This window comes from Ascaphus truei, chromosome 5 (genome assembly GCF_040206685.1).
Source record: "Ascaphus truei isolate aAscTru1 chromosome 5, aAscTru1.hap1, whole genome shotgun sequence".
Classification (NCBI taxonomy): Eukaryota; Metazoa; Chordata; class Amphibia; order Anura; family Ascaphidae; genus Ascaphus; species Ascaphus truei.
The window spans coordinates 97,520,377-97,535,415 of record NC_134487.1 but is presented as its reverse complement, the minus strand read 5'-3'; the positions used below and the strand labels follow the sequence as shown (position 1 = coordinate 97,535,415).

The 15,039-nt window shown below is 44.6% G+C and overlaps 1 protein-coding gene across 2 annotated transcripts in view; it reads left to right on the top strand.

The window, feature by feature from the left end:
- MYRFL (myelin regulatory factor like) overlaps positions 1-12,683 on the top strand; it is a 180,813-nt gene extending 168,130 nt beyond the window's left edge. For both annotated transcript variants that reach the window (XM_075600257.1, XM_075600258.1), the window contains 3 exons: positions 315-423; positions 12,186-12,260; positions 12,352-12,683. In XM_075600257.1, the coding sequence (XP_075456372.1) occupies positions 315-423; positions 12,186-12,260; positions 12,352-12,438 (271 nt within the window). In that variant the 3' untranslated portion in view covers positions 12,439-12,683. The remainder of the gene's footprint in view (positions 1-314; positions 424-12,185; positions 12,261-12,351) is intronic.
- The last annotated feature ends 2,356 nt before the right edge of the window (positions 12,684-15,039 follow it).

Here is a 15,039-nt window from a genome sequence, read left to right as displayed (position 1 = left end):
TTGATCTCAGAGGGTAATCAACAGACCGCAGCACGCTAACAAATACAAAAGAGTGAATACATGGGAAATCCTGGAAACCTGACCTGTTGGTGGCCCTTTAGAACTGGAGTTGCCCAGTCCTGTTCTACATAATTGAAACTTGAATACTCGTGGCGAACTGGCTCTTTTTAGGCAACTCTGTAAATTAGTGAATCATGTTATTAGTTTTTCCACAAAGTCAATAGGGATGCAGAATGTGTGATGCGAACAACTTCAGTTCATGTTATTTTGTAAAGCGCGCTTGAAATGTTTTGTGATGTGTTTTGTTCCTTCAGCACAACAGAGCCGTTAATCGTCTACCAATGTAAGATAACTCTTGGAAATATCTGCAACCAGGGCACCTACAACAGGAAAAAAAGGGAAGATTCCCCAGAGACAACACAGGTTAGTGGCTTCTGCTTCAACTCCTTTTTCTTATAGCCTCAATTATCTAGCAGCTCTACTAGCGACAGGAAGTTTACCCCACACTTTTTGCTATTTTACTTGGCTTTGCCAGTTCACCATACAAAAAATATCACTTGTGAGCACATTCACACGTCTCAGACAGGTCTGCAGCCCTGCTTCTCACCATTATCTCTTAGCATCCACTGCAGCCAGGGGTTCTGGGAAACATATCTTCATGCACAACATGGGAAGGGTTCATTCTCATTAATCGTGCTAGGCTACATTATCTACAGCTGTTGAAATCAGGTTAGCATATGGATTTCACAAATGGTTGCTTGGGAATGGACTACAACCATTTGGTAGACACCCCGTAGTCAGCTAACACATCGCAGCACATCTCACCTCTGCCAGTATTACGTCTATTCTGACACAGCGTTGAATAGTCATTTACAATACAAGCAGATCCATTTGCTGCCCAAGGGGCTGCTATTCAATCACTTTAGTTTGGAAAATGTACAAGCTAAAGAATATAAGGTAAAACGACAAATGCACACATGGCATTGAATTAGAAAGTACAGCAGACTTGATGATTAACATGGCAAGTTCTTTTCTTGTTAGGTGTATTATTTTTATTTTCTCTGGATATGGGATCTGCTTGGTCTCAAATCAAATGTTAACTGCTGATCAGAGTAATTTGATCCACATCCACCAACCTACAATCCCCCCTCGCCCCCCACCCCTGCATCCGCACCAAAGCGTGATCTGTTCCCCTGGTGTTTCTTACTCCCTGAAAAATGCTTGCCCCTGTACATTTTTTTTTTTAATTTTTTTTTTTTAGATATTTCAAAGTTTGATCTGAAAGTTTGTAAACCTTCTGAGCCTTGTACAGTATGTTAGAGTATGCTACAGCAGCGGTGTGCAAAAAGGGGGGTGCAGGCAGGAGGGCGGGGAAACCTGGGGGCGGGCAGAGCTGTGCACGGGCAGCCAAAAGATCTGTGCTGCTGCTTCTCTGTGCTGTGGCTAGCTGCGGGGACGGGGCTTTCCTTCCCTGCACACAGACATCCCCTCCTCCTTCTGTGTTACCCATCCCAGTTTTCAGCAGCATGGGGGACAGGAGCATGCCTACAGTAGTACTTCCTCCCACAGGTGAAAGTGTGTGACTTATGATTGTGTGTGTTGTCTGTGTTTGTGTTGGTTGTGATTGTGTTTGTGTTGTGATATGAGTGTGTGGTGTGTGTGTTGTGATTGATTGAATGTGTGTGTTGGTTGTGATTGTGTGTGGTGTGTGTTGTGTGTTGTTATTGTGTGTGTTGTGTCTGTGTTGGTTGTGATTGAGTGTGTTGTGTGTGTTTGTTGTGATTGTGTGTGTGCTGTGTCTGTGTTGTGATTGTGTGTGTTGTGATTGAATGCAGCGGTGCGCAAACTGGGGGGCGTACTCTCTCCAAAGCTTGGCGCTTGGGGAGACAAACAAAATTGACTTTGAAGCGCGCTCAGCAGCAGTCAATGCGCATACACACACACAGCCACACACACAGCCACACAAACACACACAAAAATAGCCCCGATCCATGTCCCCCGCTCGTGTTGTGCTCATGCTTGGAAGTTGGTGATGTCACCGCTCTCAGCGGCAGCGTGGACGCAGCCTAAGGCTGCTAATATTCATAGACATTTCTCACGTGCAGAGGCGCGCGGAGGCTGAGGAAAGCAGGTGCTTTCCCTGGCCTTACTATGCGCGCTGTCCGGGGGCGTGTCTATGGGCGGGCCAATGACGTCACGGAGCTGGTTCACCCTCATTGGGCGAACCGCTCACGTGACTGGCCCTCCGCTCCCCTCAGCGCGTAAACTAAAAAAAATTTGACTGCTACGCCTCCGCACACCTGCGGAAGCATGCACGAGCCCCTGCTAAAGCCGCTCTCATGGCGGCTGCAGGGGCTCACTGGCAAGCGTGAGTGCGGCTCAGCGCGGGTCAGCGGCTAAGCGCTGACCATGCCCGCAGCCTAATTTTGCAAGTGCGAGCTGTTGAAATAAGTATTTAGACATATTTGTATTTACATTGTATACCGTTTAATAAAGGTTTTTTATTTTCATGTGATTTTGATTACATCAGGCAGGGGGGCCAGAGAAATGTCATCGGTGAAAAGGGGGGCTCGGCATAAAAAGTTTGCTCACCCCTGCACAGTATGTTACAGTATGTTAAGCTGTGGCTCACATGTTTTAAGGCAGAGCACTGTGATATCATATTGGAAGCAGCTGCAGATTTGAAAATCCGCTGCCCCACGGCACTTAGCTGTTGCTGCCGCCCCCTCCTCCTTCTGAACCGCAGCGTCAAATGAAGCTGCGGACATCACCAACGTGACGTTGCACGGCGTCGCATTGCCATGGTAATGCGACGTCATGACGTCATTTGACGCTGCGACGTCGCGTTGCCAATGTCAACGAGACGCCGTTACGCCGTTACGCCGTGATGTCACGTCTGACGCGGTGGTTCAGAAGTAGAAGGAGGGCGGCAGGTAAGGAGGTAGAACAGCTTGTGACTTCTCATCAGGTCCGATAGGCCGGAGAGCACGGATAAAGTATATGCCAGTCAAATTTTGCCGCCCAGATCCTAATGGGAAATGTGCCACTGATTGGAAGTAAACTGATTTATTCATTTTTTTCTTATTTGTTTCAGGGTGTAATATTGTAGTCTTTTCTTTTCCCATGTATGTTTATATGTAGGTATACAAAATGGGACTCAAATTGGTAAAATCGAATGCTTGGGAGTGTCTGATCAGGCACAGGTGTTGGGACACAGCTGCCAGTATAGTCTAGTCATCCTGTCATGGTGCGAAATTATTAGAATGGGGAAAAAGGATCTAATCAAGCAAATCTAACAGAATAGCAGTGCTGCGTCTATTTAATGGAAATCCCTCTCTATGATGCACCGTATACAGTGCATAGAGAATAAGGTTGCTTAGAGCTCATGTGGTGAAAAAAAACACTTATTAGCATTGATAGTTTTAGGTAAACAGATTTTCACCGAATATTGGGACTGTTGGTCAATAGATGGTGTTGTCATTAACTAATCTGCCTCTCAGAAACCTGCTTTACATTTTCCTTCCTTTGTCGCTGTCAATGAAATATTGATTTGTGCTAGAAAGCACAGTGTGCTCCCAAAGCTGCCAATGGCGTGTCATGGCCATTTAAAAAAAGATTCAGGCTTCACAGTCTTAAAGGGATAATTACTCCTAGGAAGCTAAGACCAATAGGAACTAATGCCAGTTAGGGGTTATATCAGGGTGATTAATGACCAATTCACTGAAATCGAAGTATTTTAGAATATATTTTTTAATTAGTGCAGTGATTCCCAGGGGCTTGGGAACCCCTAGAGGTTCGAGGAGTGTCTCCAAGGGGTTCGCCCCAAAATATGCAATGGCGTATCACAGGCAGTAGCAGTGGGTTTCTGAGCCTGTGTGGGGACTGCGCACATAGAAAGGCCCAAACTGCACGTTAGTGTGGGTTGTATAGCTGTCATTATAGCAGGAACTTCCAAAGTCGCTCCCCACAATGCTTTGCATCCACAGCGGCAAGGTATTGCGGACGTGAATTTGAAACTCCTGTAATAATTGACAGCTAAACCGCCCATGCTGTCTGCACACACTGAGGTACAGTTTGGGGCTATTAAGCGTGTGTTCCACTTCTTTAGTTCAGAACACTATATTGTCTGGGATCGGTCAAATAGTTTTGTTAGCAAGTCTGATAAGTAAGCAAAAAGATTTATTAATTAGGGGTTTGCGGAAAAACTATTTTTCCTAGGCAGGGGGTGCACAATGTAAAAAAGATTGGGAACCACTGAGTTAATGTGGAAACATCCGGAGATAAGACTTGGGAGGGTTTTGATTTCCTCTGGCTGCTCCCTTTTGCGTGATACAGTATGTTCGAGAAGTGCTCAGCCAGAGTTCCTATGTTCCTCAGCCTCTATCTTTATTGGACTAAGGTAAAGGAAACACTTTATTGACAAACACTTCCTCATTCAGAGCTCCTTGAGAAATGCAACTTTTAATTGATGTCCACACCTTTGCTACAGTAGTAGCATGGTTAGGTTTATTTTGTAAGCCAGTATAGACTGGTAAATTCTGTACAAAAGGTTGTTTTTGGCTATGTGGGATTGCACCTTTAAAGGACTCTCTTTCCCAGCTCCCAAACCTCTCTGACATCCATTACTCAACAGCTCTTGATTAGTAGAGGGATTATCCTGTAGAGAGAAGGTGTGGCATAATAATCACATCGACCATGAAGTGTGAGAACCTAGATTGAGGTCCAAATTCATGCCCTTTGACCTTGGGCAAATATCTTTATTTACCACTGTCTGGGCACAAACATTGGATTGCAAACTCTCGCAGACCAGACTTCATAATTCCTTTCATTTTATGTAGAGCATAATATGCCAGCACTATATACAAATATACCGGTATATTGCTCGATTATAAGGCGATATTTTTGAAGTGAAATGTCTTTGCTGGCACCTACAGAGTTTTGTTAGGAAAAATCACTTGTGTTGTAACGAGAAAGCGTGACGGAAAAGACGTCATTCTACAGATGGGCGCGCACCTGTGCATGCACATACCTCAAAGCTCCAGGCCGCACGGAGGTTGTAGGCAGCGCATGCGCAAAATGAGCGGTTGCAGGCCACACTACGCATGCATAGAAGCCGATATTGTCCATTACGTATGTGCAATACTGCCCTTCTCCACCTCCGCTGGACTCTGCGCATGCGCACAAGGGTCTGTGGGACTCTGCGCATGTGCACAAGGGTCAGCAGGACTGCGCATGTGCACAAGGGTCAGCAGGACTGCGCATGCGCACAAGGGTTAGCAGGACTGCGCATGCGCACAAGGGTCAGCAGGACTGCGCATGCGCACAAGGGTTAGCAGGACTGCGCATGCACACAAGGGACACAGACACACACACCACCCCCACCCTCCCACCTACCTATTATATGGAGCCTGATGTTCATCATGCACACAATATATTTATCAAGACATTCTCTATGAATAGGAAGTTAGAGTGCTTTTCACATTACGAAAAGATTTTGCAATGCTCAAAATGACAAAAGGAACTAGACTGCATTGCAGGGTTTTGGGCAGTGAAAGGCATTATTAGTCATTAAACGTGAAATATAAATCAAGAAACGAATGTTATCTTTACTCTTTGATAAAGCGCGTTCTCCCGTGCGAAACGCGTAAGAGTGGATCTTTTTGCTGTCATGTGCCATTAAAGCTTTTGCACTTACCTGAGTCCAGTCCCAGTGTGCATCTTTTTCACAAGGCAGCTGCACCGCCTTATCTCATCCGTTGTCTTTATGTAAACTGGCATTAATTGATATATTTGTTGATCAAATATTTTACCAGGAAAGATAAACTGAGATCACCAGTCAGAGTGGCTTAGTAAAATCCGTGGTACTCTCACGGATTGCAGGGATTGTGTGTTTGTACTGTCACAGATTGAATGAAATAAAAAAATGTATTAAACATAAGGACACAGTTTCTCTTTTATAAATCCCCTTTTTATTAAAAAGGAACTGTTGGTGTGTAAAGGTTAAAAATGGTGGTACTGTAGGTCTGTACATAAAAAGCAAATTGTGTTGTAAGTCAAACTTCTTAGCGTTTTGTCGATGAAATTGTGTTGATTTTTATGATTTACATTGAATTAAAGACTTTTTGAGAGAAACAGCATTTAGATACTTTAAAATCCTAAATATATGTATCTTACTTTAGTTATCATAAATTAATTATATCATGTATTCCAAGTGATAGTATGGAAATTTCAACACAAAAATAAATAAAATAAATTAAACTCTCAAATCTCTTTCATGGAATTCAAAACATCTCCATCGCAAAATACCATTTCTGTGACAAAACACAAAGAAGTTTCACTTACAATGCGCGTGCTCAGCACACACAACTTATTTTTTTTATTTTTTTTTTAGAATAAGTTTACGTTGAAAAGTACACACTCGCCTTATAATCGGGCCTGCCCAGTTTGTGGGTCAATCGGCAATCTGATGTTAGAGGAAGGAGGGTAAAATGAAGGAAGCCCACCATGGGTGCCCGAGGCAGCCATGTTGCTCTTGGCAGGAAGCTCAAACAGAGAGACAGACACACAGAGACAGAGTGAGTGTGTGAGCGTACACAGTTTTCTTTCCAGCTCCTTCTAGGGTTGCCAGGTGGCTTGTCCAAAAATACTGGACACAATGGTAACAGATGCGACTCCCTCCCCGAATACATATAAAAAATACCCTCATGCCCCCCAAATACATATAACAAATATACCCACGCCCCCAAATACATATAAAAAATACCCCCACCTCCCCAATACATCTAAAAAATTATTACCACCTTCCCAATACATATACAAAATACCCCCACCTCCCCAATACATATAAAATATACCCCCACCTCCCCAATACATATACAAAATACCCCCACCTTCCCAATACATATACAAAATACCCCCACCTTCCCAATACATATAAAACTCAGACTTACCTTGGGAATGGTTTCAAGTCGGGCCCGGTGGCTGCGGAGGGGGGGCAGTGGACACGCCCCCCCATATCATCTTATTCCCCCCCATCATCATCTCATCCTGGCTCCCCATCATCATCATCTCATCTCCCCAGGCTGGCTTCCATCATCATCTTATCCTCCTCCCCCCATATTTTGTCCATACCTTATTTCCTGGCAGGACGCAGACATCACCGAACCTGTCTCTGGGCTACCGGGGTGTGGGCTTCGCCCCCTCCCCCCCCAACCCCTCTGTCCTCTGATTGGCTGCACTCACTCTCAGGGACAGCACATGACACGAGTCCTCCTGACAGCGCCCAGCCACCATCCACGGCCCGCCCTCCAGTCTCAGCACAGCGCTTCCAGCCACGCTCGCGCTTGGCGCCCTCGTACTTGCCACTGCCTCCGCCGCCCTCGCGTTTGCCAACGCACCAATGGTAATTACCTCCAAGTTTATACCGGACAGGCATCAGAATTACCGGCCTGTCCGGGTTAAAACCAGACACCTGGCAACCAATATTAGAGGGTCGCCCTATAATCGGTCAAAAACTTATAATTCACTATGCCATCTATAGAAGCTCTCACTGCATATTTCATTTACTGTAGGGACCAGGGTTGATAGTAGTTAATTTCAACACAACCTGTGCTCATTTATAGAGTCTTTATTTGCTTCTGTGTTCCTTTCCCAACAAGACATGGTGCAAAGAATTAGGAATCGCCACCATACTAGCTATTTGACTAATACGACCCTGAGCAAGTTCCATTTCAGAAGAGAGGTAGAATCTTCATTTGGATAGTTATAGAGCAGATCAGACCAATAGAAGACTGGAACTCCGATGCTGTATGCTGTGAAGCCGTTCCCCTTGTTCTGAAACATTTCAGCTGCATTCACTGAAACCTTCCAGAGCAAGGGGAAGAGGGTTTTAAGGTATGCTAAATAGGGGCATGTGAGTCTGTCCTACAGTATATGGCCATTTATAGATTCAGTTTGCCATTTAGAAATGTGGCGTTGGACCTTTGGATCATCCAAAGAGCTACTTAACCACATATTTAATGTAGTTGCCTGTTCTACAGATGTAGCAGGCGTTATTGCACACATTAACACAATGCCGTTGCATTACCGCTAGCATGTTATTTAACAGTTGTGCTATTGAAAAGAGTGGATAAGGACACAACACAGGTGTTATTTTGTGCTTTAACAGATACTAATTAATTAATAGCATGTTCTTGTATAGCGCTGCTAGTTGTACGCAGCGCTTTACAGAGACATTTTGCAGGCACAGCTCCCTGCCCCGTGGAGCTTACAATCTATGTTTTTGGTGCCTGAGGCACAGGGAGATAAAGTGACTTGCCCAAGGTCACAAGGAGCCGACACCGGGAATTGAACCAGGCTCCACTGCATCAAACTCTCAGTGCCATTAAGTGTCATTACTCACTGAGCCACTCCCTGCAAAGTAAATCATGACTTAATTATTTTCTTCCATCTACTGTGAGACAGAGATTCAAGACTGCACTCTTATTCTGGGCAGGAGATGTTTCCTTTATTATTATGCCTAGTCTGAAAAGTAACTTTTTTTTATTTTTAGAATTATTAGATAGACTGCAATTACTTTCCGTTTTTCAAATATTTGTTATAAAGCTCTTTACAGTTTGACTTGTATGCCTATGTTTGTAGTTCAAAGCTGTAGCTGTATGGGTCCTGGAAAAATGGTACATTTATTGCAAGTTGTGAGACATTCGGATGGACCAACATTATAGTTCTTCATACAGATGTAGAAAGCTGATGTATACAAGAAATATACCTGCCGCTCAACCAAATACTGCATAAATGTATAATGGATAATATTCACATGGTGCATAAAGGGAAGATAATGAGTATCGGTACAAAAAATGGTTGATTGAGAAAAATCAGCCAAAAAAAATCCCTTATAGTTTGCACTCATGGAGGACATCAGTTGGGTGGGAAATTTAATATCCCATGGTCTCAATATCCCTTCATAGGCCATTCATATTGAATTGTGCTTAAATTCATATAGAAAATAAAAATCTGTATCTAGATATTTGCTTGCATTAGATGTCAGATTGCCGATCCCCGAAACCATCGGTCTGCCCGGTGGTAGTATTTTCCCTTTATGTATTTTGGGTAGATGGTAAAAAGTGGCAATTTGTGGATTTTTATTCATAATGAAGTCAAATTCTTTTTTAGTAATCACTTTGCTAATTAAGCCCTCATTACGTATGTTCAGCAGTTCTTTTTTGAAAGACTGTGTTGGGTCTCATGTTAGGGTTTTGCAGCACTTTTTCTCTGATAGTAAGTGCGTGCATTCCTGTGCGTAAGCCTCCCTGTCCATAATCACCACATTACCCCCCTTGTCTGAGAGTTTGATGATGTTGATGATGTTTGGATTCTGGTACGTATTGATATCTTGCAGTACCATCTCATTTTGCTGACAATACAGATAACATTTTCATTGCTGATTTATGGACTAGAAACAAGTCTCTCTCCGTAGTCATCACGCTGCCGTTGTATCTGCACAAGCCTCTCTGATTTGTTCTCTAGTAGTAGAACTGAAACAATACTGAAAGGAGCTGTGGTTTGCCAGCTTCAGTCACTGCAGGGATAACTCCTGTTGTCTTCAAATGAAGAAATATTCCCAGCTCCCAAAAACCTTGGCTGTCGCCAGTCAGATTTTGTTCAGTATATGTACATCAAACAAATATGCCTAATTCCCAGTCTAAAAATATTTTCTATTTCATTTTTTCTGTGTCATGATCTGACTCGGTGCAGATATAAAATCTTGTTTAGAGTTTTGCCCACCTCCAGTTAGCAGTTTGATGGCTTATAGACCAAAACGCGCAATATATTAAATCTCCCCCTCGCTTTCATTGAGCATGGAAAAGGGCACACAGCACAAGGCCTACATTTATATAGAATCTGCTATGGAAGAAAGCTTTGCTATAACCATCAATGTGTAAAACAATAATACATTTCCACAGGTCTCCCTCCTATAATTTCTTCCACTCTTCCTTCCATCCTCCTTTTCTTCCTGCCATCCTTCTTTTCTTCCTGCCATCCTTCTTTTCTTCCTGCCATCCTTCTTTTCTTCCTGCCATCCTTCTTTTCTTCCTGCCATCCTTCTTTTCTTCCTTCCATCCTCCTTTTCTTCCTTCCGTCCTCCTTTTCTTCCCTCCGTCCTTCTTTTCTTCCCTCCGTCCTTCTTTTCTTCCCGCCGTCCTTCCTTTCTTCCTGCCGTCCTTCTTTTCTTCCTTCCATCCTTCCTCCTTTTCTTCCTTCCATCCTTCCTTCTTTTCTTCCTGCCGTCCTTCTTTAATTCCTTCCGTCCTTCCGTCCTTCTTTTCTTCCTGCAGTCCTTCTTTTCTTCCTGCCGTCCTTCTTTTCTTCCTGCCGTCCTTCTTTTCTTCCTGCCGTCCTTCTTTTCTTCCTGCCGTACTTCTATTCTTCCTTCCGTCCTTCTTTAATTCCTTCCGTCCTTCCGTCCTTCTTTTCTTCCTGCCGTCCTTCTTTTCTTCCTTCCATTGAACCTTTTCCTTAGATAAATCTGGTGAAATCTTTGCACTGGTCTTGCATCTCAGAAACTTTATTAAATAACCTCACTGTCTTCCACCCCTGTACCATTTTCTTCCTGTCTCACTGTCTCTAATCCAAGCTTCTCCCTTTTTTCTTTCATGTTATCTATTATTTGCTAAACACGGTAGCAGCAGTAAGGTCCAATGGAAAAGCAGGATTTTGGCAATGCTTCTCTCCACTCTGTAGAACGTCTTCCATGTACTATGGAGTTACTAGCATTTTGGACTCTCTGCAGTCAGATCTCCTGCAGAAATAATACTTCTTATAGCCCAGGGTCACCAAATCTTAGCCCTGGGACATAGTAAGCGCTTAGGTGCTGCTGCTCGCTCTCGCTTGCTGCCGCTCGCTCTACCAGGAGCTTTTTGCTGTCCTGACAGAGGAGACAGCAAGCGCTTGGGAGGCGGGTATCACTGTGCGTGTGTGTCACTTGGTAGCTGTCAGTGTGTGTGTGTCAATTTGAAGTGGTCTGTGTGATTGTGTGTCACTGGGGAACGTGTGTGTGTGTGTGTGTGTGTGTGCGTGCGTGCGTGCGTGCGTGCGTGTGTGTGTGTGTATTATATAATATTTTAAAAATTTAAAAAAAAAGACATGTTGTGAGAATAAATTATTTATTAACATTGTGCAACTTTGATAAATATATTCACGCACGCACGCGCGCGCGCACATGCATATATATATACACACACACACACACACACACACACACACACACACATGCATACACACACACACACACACACATGCATACACATACACACACATGCATACACATACACACACATGCATACACATACACACACATGCATACACATACACGCACACACACACATGCACACACACACATGCACACACACATGCACACACATACATGCACACACATACATACACACACATACATACACACACATGCATACACATGCATACACACACACACACACATGCATACACATACACACACACACAATGCACACGCACATGCACACACACACATACATACATACACACACACACACATGCATACACATACACACACATGCATACACACACACACAAAGGCACACACACATGCATACACACATGCATGCATACACACGCACATGCGCACACACACACATGCATACACACGCACATGCGCACACGCACATGCGCACACACACATGCGCACACACACACACATACATACACGCACACATACACACATGCGCACACACGCACATGCACACAGACACACACACACACACAGGAGACATGGATCGGGGCAGAAGGGGGACAGACCGTCCGGGGGCGGGTGCATCACTGGCTGGGGGCGGGCCAGTGACGTCACGGCCTGTCTCGCCGGCAAGCGGGGGAATTTTAAATTCCTCTAAGACCTGTGCTTCCGCAAGCGCACGGAAGCGCAGGTGAGCCCCTACTAAAGCCGCTCTAATTGCGGCTGTAGGGGCTCAGTGCTGAGCGGGAGCGCGCGTCAGCACGCTTCCGCCAGCAAGCGCCAAACATGGCCAAGGCCTTACTCATCTTTGCCTTTGGACCTTGACAGCTGTAATCCACATTCACAGACCACCCAGCTGTTGGGCTCTTGCACAGTATTCATTACCAACTCTGATTATGTTCTCTCTTTTGATCACATGCAGGGATTGCAGCATCTCTGGATTCTCCCAGTAGCTCGGCTGTATGACAGTGCATATCATTTCCGTGTAGCTACTCCGGTAAGTTTGTGTTTTTTTAGTTTGCAAAGAGATTTTAGCATAAACCTCATATTTGTGATTCAGATAATCTTATTTCTCTCTCTCTCTCTAGGATCTTGCAAATTGCTCAACAGATCCAAACTTTGGTGGGATACTCTTCACGGACTATTATTTCTATTTTTATAGACAATGCAACTAGAACATATCAGACTGTACTTCATAAGCAAAGTTATGCACCATATTCACTGCTAAACATTTTTAGAAACTACTGTGTTATATTGTACTCCGGTATTGTCACAGCTTTGCATTAACTTGTTGATATGAAGAATGATTAAGAAATGTTTTTCTGACAACATTGTTGATGTTACATTATTTTTCCAGCCAACGTGTAAAGTAAAACAGAATTGAGAATAAAATGAACATTTTGATTTGTAAATATTAAAAGGGCTACCGCTTAATTGTATCTATAAAATATACACAAATATATTATTTATTACCTTTTAGGACAAGGTGGGGCTCAGGATATAAAAACTCCTGTCTAAAAAGTATTTACATACTGTATTATGTTTGTGTACAGTGTGTGTGTGTGTGTGTGTGTGTGTGTGTGTGTGTGTGTGTGTGTGTGTGTGTGTGTGTGTGTATATATATATATATATATATATATATATATATATATATATATATATATATATATATATATTTATATATATATATATATATATATTTATACTTAAGCAAATGAACAATAATTTGTGATACTAAATGCCTAATTAAACACTTTATATTGACAAGCTTTCGGGACAAAACCTCCTCAAGTTAGACCTGAGTAAGGGAAAAGCAAATTTCTTGAAATATAATATAAAATTCAGTATATTCAAAATAAATCACAATGCGACCACTACGACATGCTGATGTAATCTCAGGTGTGGGAAGGACAGCACAGGGAAGCATTTGCCACAAACACTAAAAATGATACAAAATTAATCTTATACAGCGATAAGGGATAGGGGATAAGAGAGAGGGTCTGGAGCTCCCACCTAATAGGGCAGTGACATACAAGGCATATGAAGAATGGTAGATGGCTGAGGAACAGTCTGGGGTAGGCAGATGTTCTGTGGTGCAAGAGACCACCAGTGACCTCTTCCCTCAGATTCCCTTCAGCTCACAGTTCTATGACTCCCAGTTCTCCTTGTGGGTCAGCTTCTTGGATGCAAACTAGGTTCATGCCTGGCTACCCATGCTGATGGACTTACACTATGCTTCTTCTAACTAGGGGCACTACCCTAAGGCTGGAGCTTGGTGTTTAACCCTACGTGTGGCTATATATATTTGTACATGTATATGTATGTGTTGCCAGGTCCCCTTTGGCTCTCCTCTTCCCCTTACCTTCACCAGTGAGAAGGCAGTTGCGGGGGCGAGCGCGTCTCCCGGTGCATCGGAGGCAGGGTGCCGTCATCTTTATGTCCGCGCGGGCGCGGAGGCTCGCGCAGATGCGACGCGGTGGCCATTTTATTGTGGGAGAACTGGCACAAGAGGCGCTCCATAGTGCAGGGACCCCTAGAAGTCGCGCATGCGCAGTTAGGGCGATGCGGCGGCCATTACAGGTTTGCACAGGCTCCATGGAGAGTAGCGGCGGCCATTATAGTGCGCGCACGCGGCCCCAATGTTAAAGAGGGCCATAAAGGACTACAATTCCCAGCAGCCTCTGGGGACTGCCCTTTCACCTTGGTCACAGGCAGCCAGGCAGCCAATAGAGCTTGCAACTTCTCCTGCTGGAGAAGGATACATTGTTGTGTGCAGAGTCAGGAAGCAGACTGTGAAGCACATGAGTCAGTCAGGCTAAGGAGACAGTGGGGGAAGGAAGGGGGGCAGAGAGCTGCGAGCTTCTGCCCTAGGCTAGAATCCCCAGGCTAGAGCGGAGGCCCTGACTCCCCACTAGTGAGGGTGGGTGTTCATAGGGACAGGCCCTTAGGTAAGGACTCTGTGCCCCTTCAGCTGTGCAGTTCCTTAGAGCAGGGAGAGACCCTGTGCAGTTCCTTAAAGCAGGGAGAAACCCTGTGCATTTCCTTAAAGCAGGGAGAGACCTTGTGTCGTTCCTTAGTGCAGGGACCCAGTGAAAGGCTTTGCTGCATGTTCCTGGAAGCTGTGTTGCTGATCCAGAGACTGTCCTTACGGTGGGACGTCCGGCGGGACCCCATCCCATGCGGAGGTACAGATCAGCGCTGGACCAAGCGGTGCCGGTAGCCCCTTTGCGAGACACCCAGGTGCAGGGACACCTGGGCAGGTATTTACAACCTTCCACACGTGCACCAACTTTACCTTGCTCCTCACATGTGACAGGCCTGTTCACACACTTGGGTGGGCTTGGACTCTTTGGACACGGGGTTAGGAAGGGGCTAAGAAGGTTATAGCCCAGTAGGGGCTAAGAAGGTATAGGAGAGGAAAAAACAGTAACAGCGGTCACAGCTACTCCAACCAGCCAACGCATTGAAAAAATAAAAAACTTTATTGAATACAAACAGTGAACATCAGCAGCAGTTGCTGCTGATGTTCACTGTTTGTATTCAATAAAGTTTTTTTTATTTTTTCAATGCGTTGGCTGGTTGGAGTAGCTGTGACCGCTGTTACTGTTTTTTCCTATCCTAACGTCACTTCCGGCTGGAGCACGCCGACACCACGAGCAGCCGGGACAGAAGCTGCTCACACATCAGCGTTACAGGCAGACTGATACATATTCCGTGAGTACTGACCAGCTGAATTGCGACATCGTTGGACACAGGGTGGAGGTGAGGCCGACGGA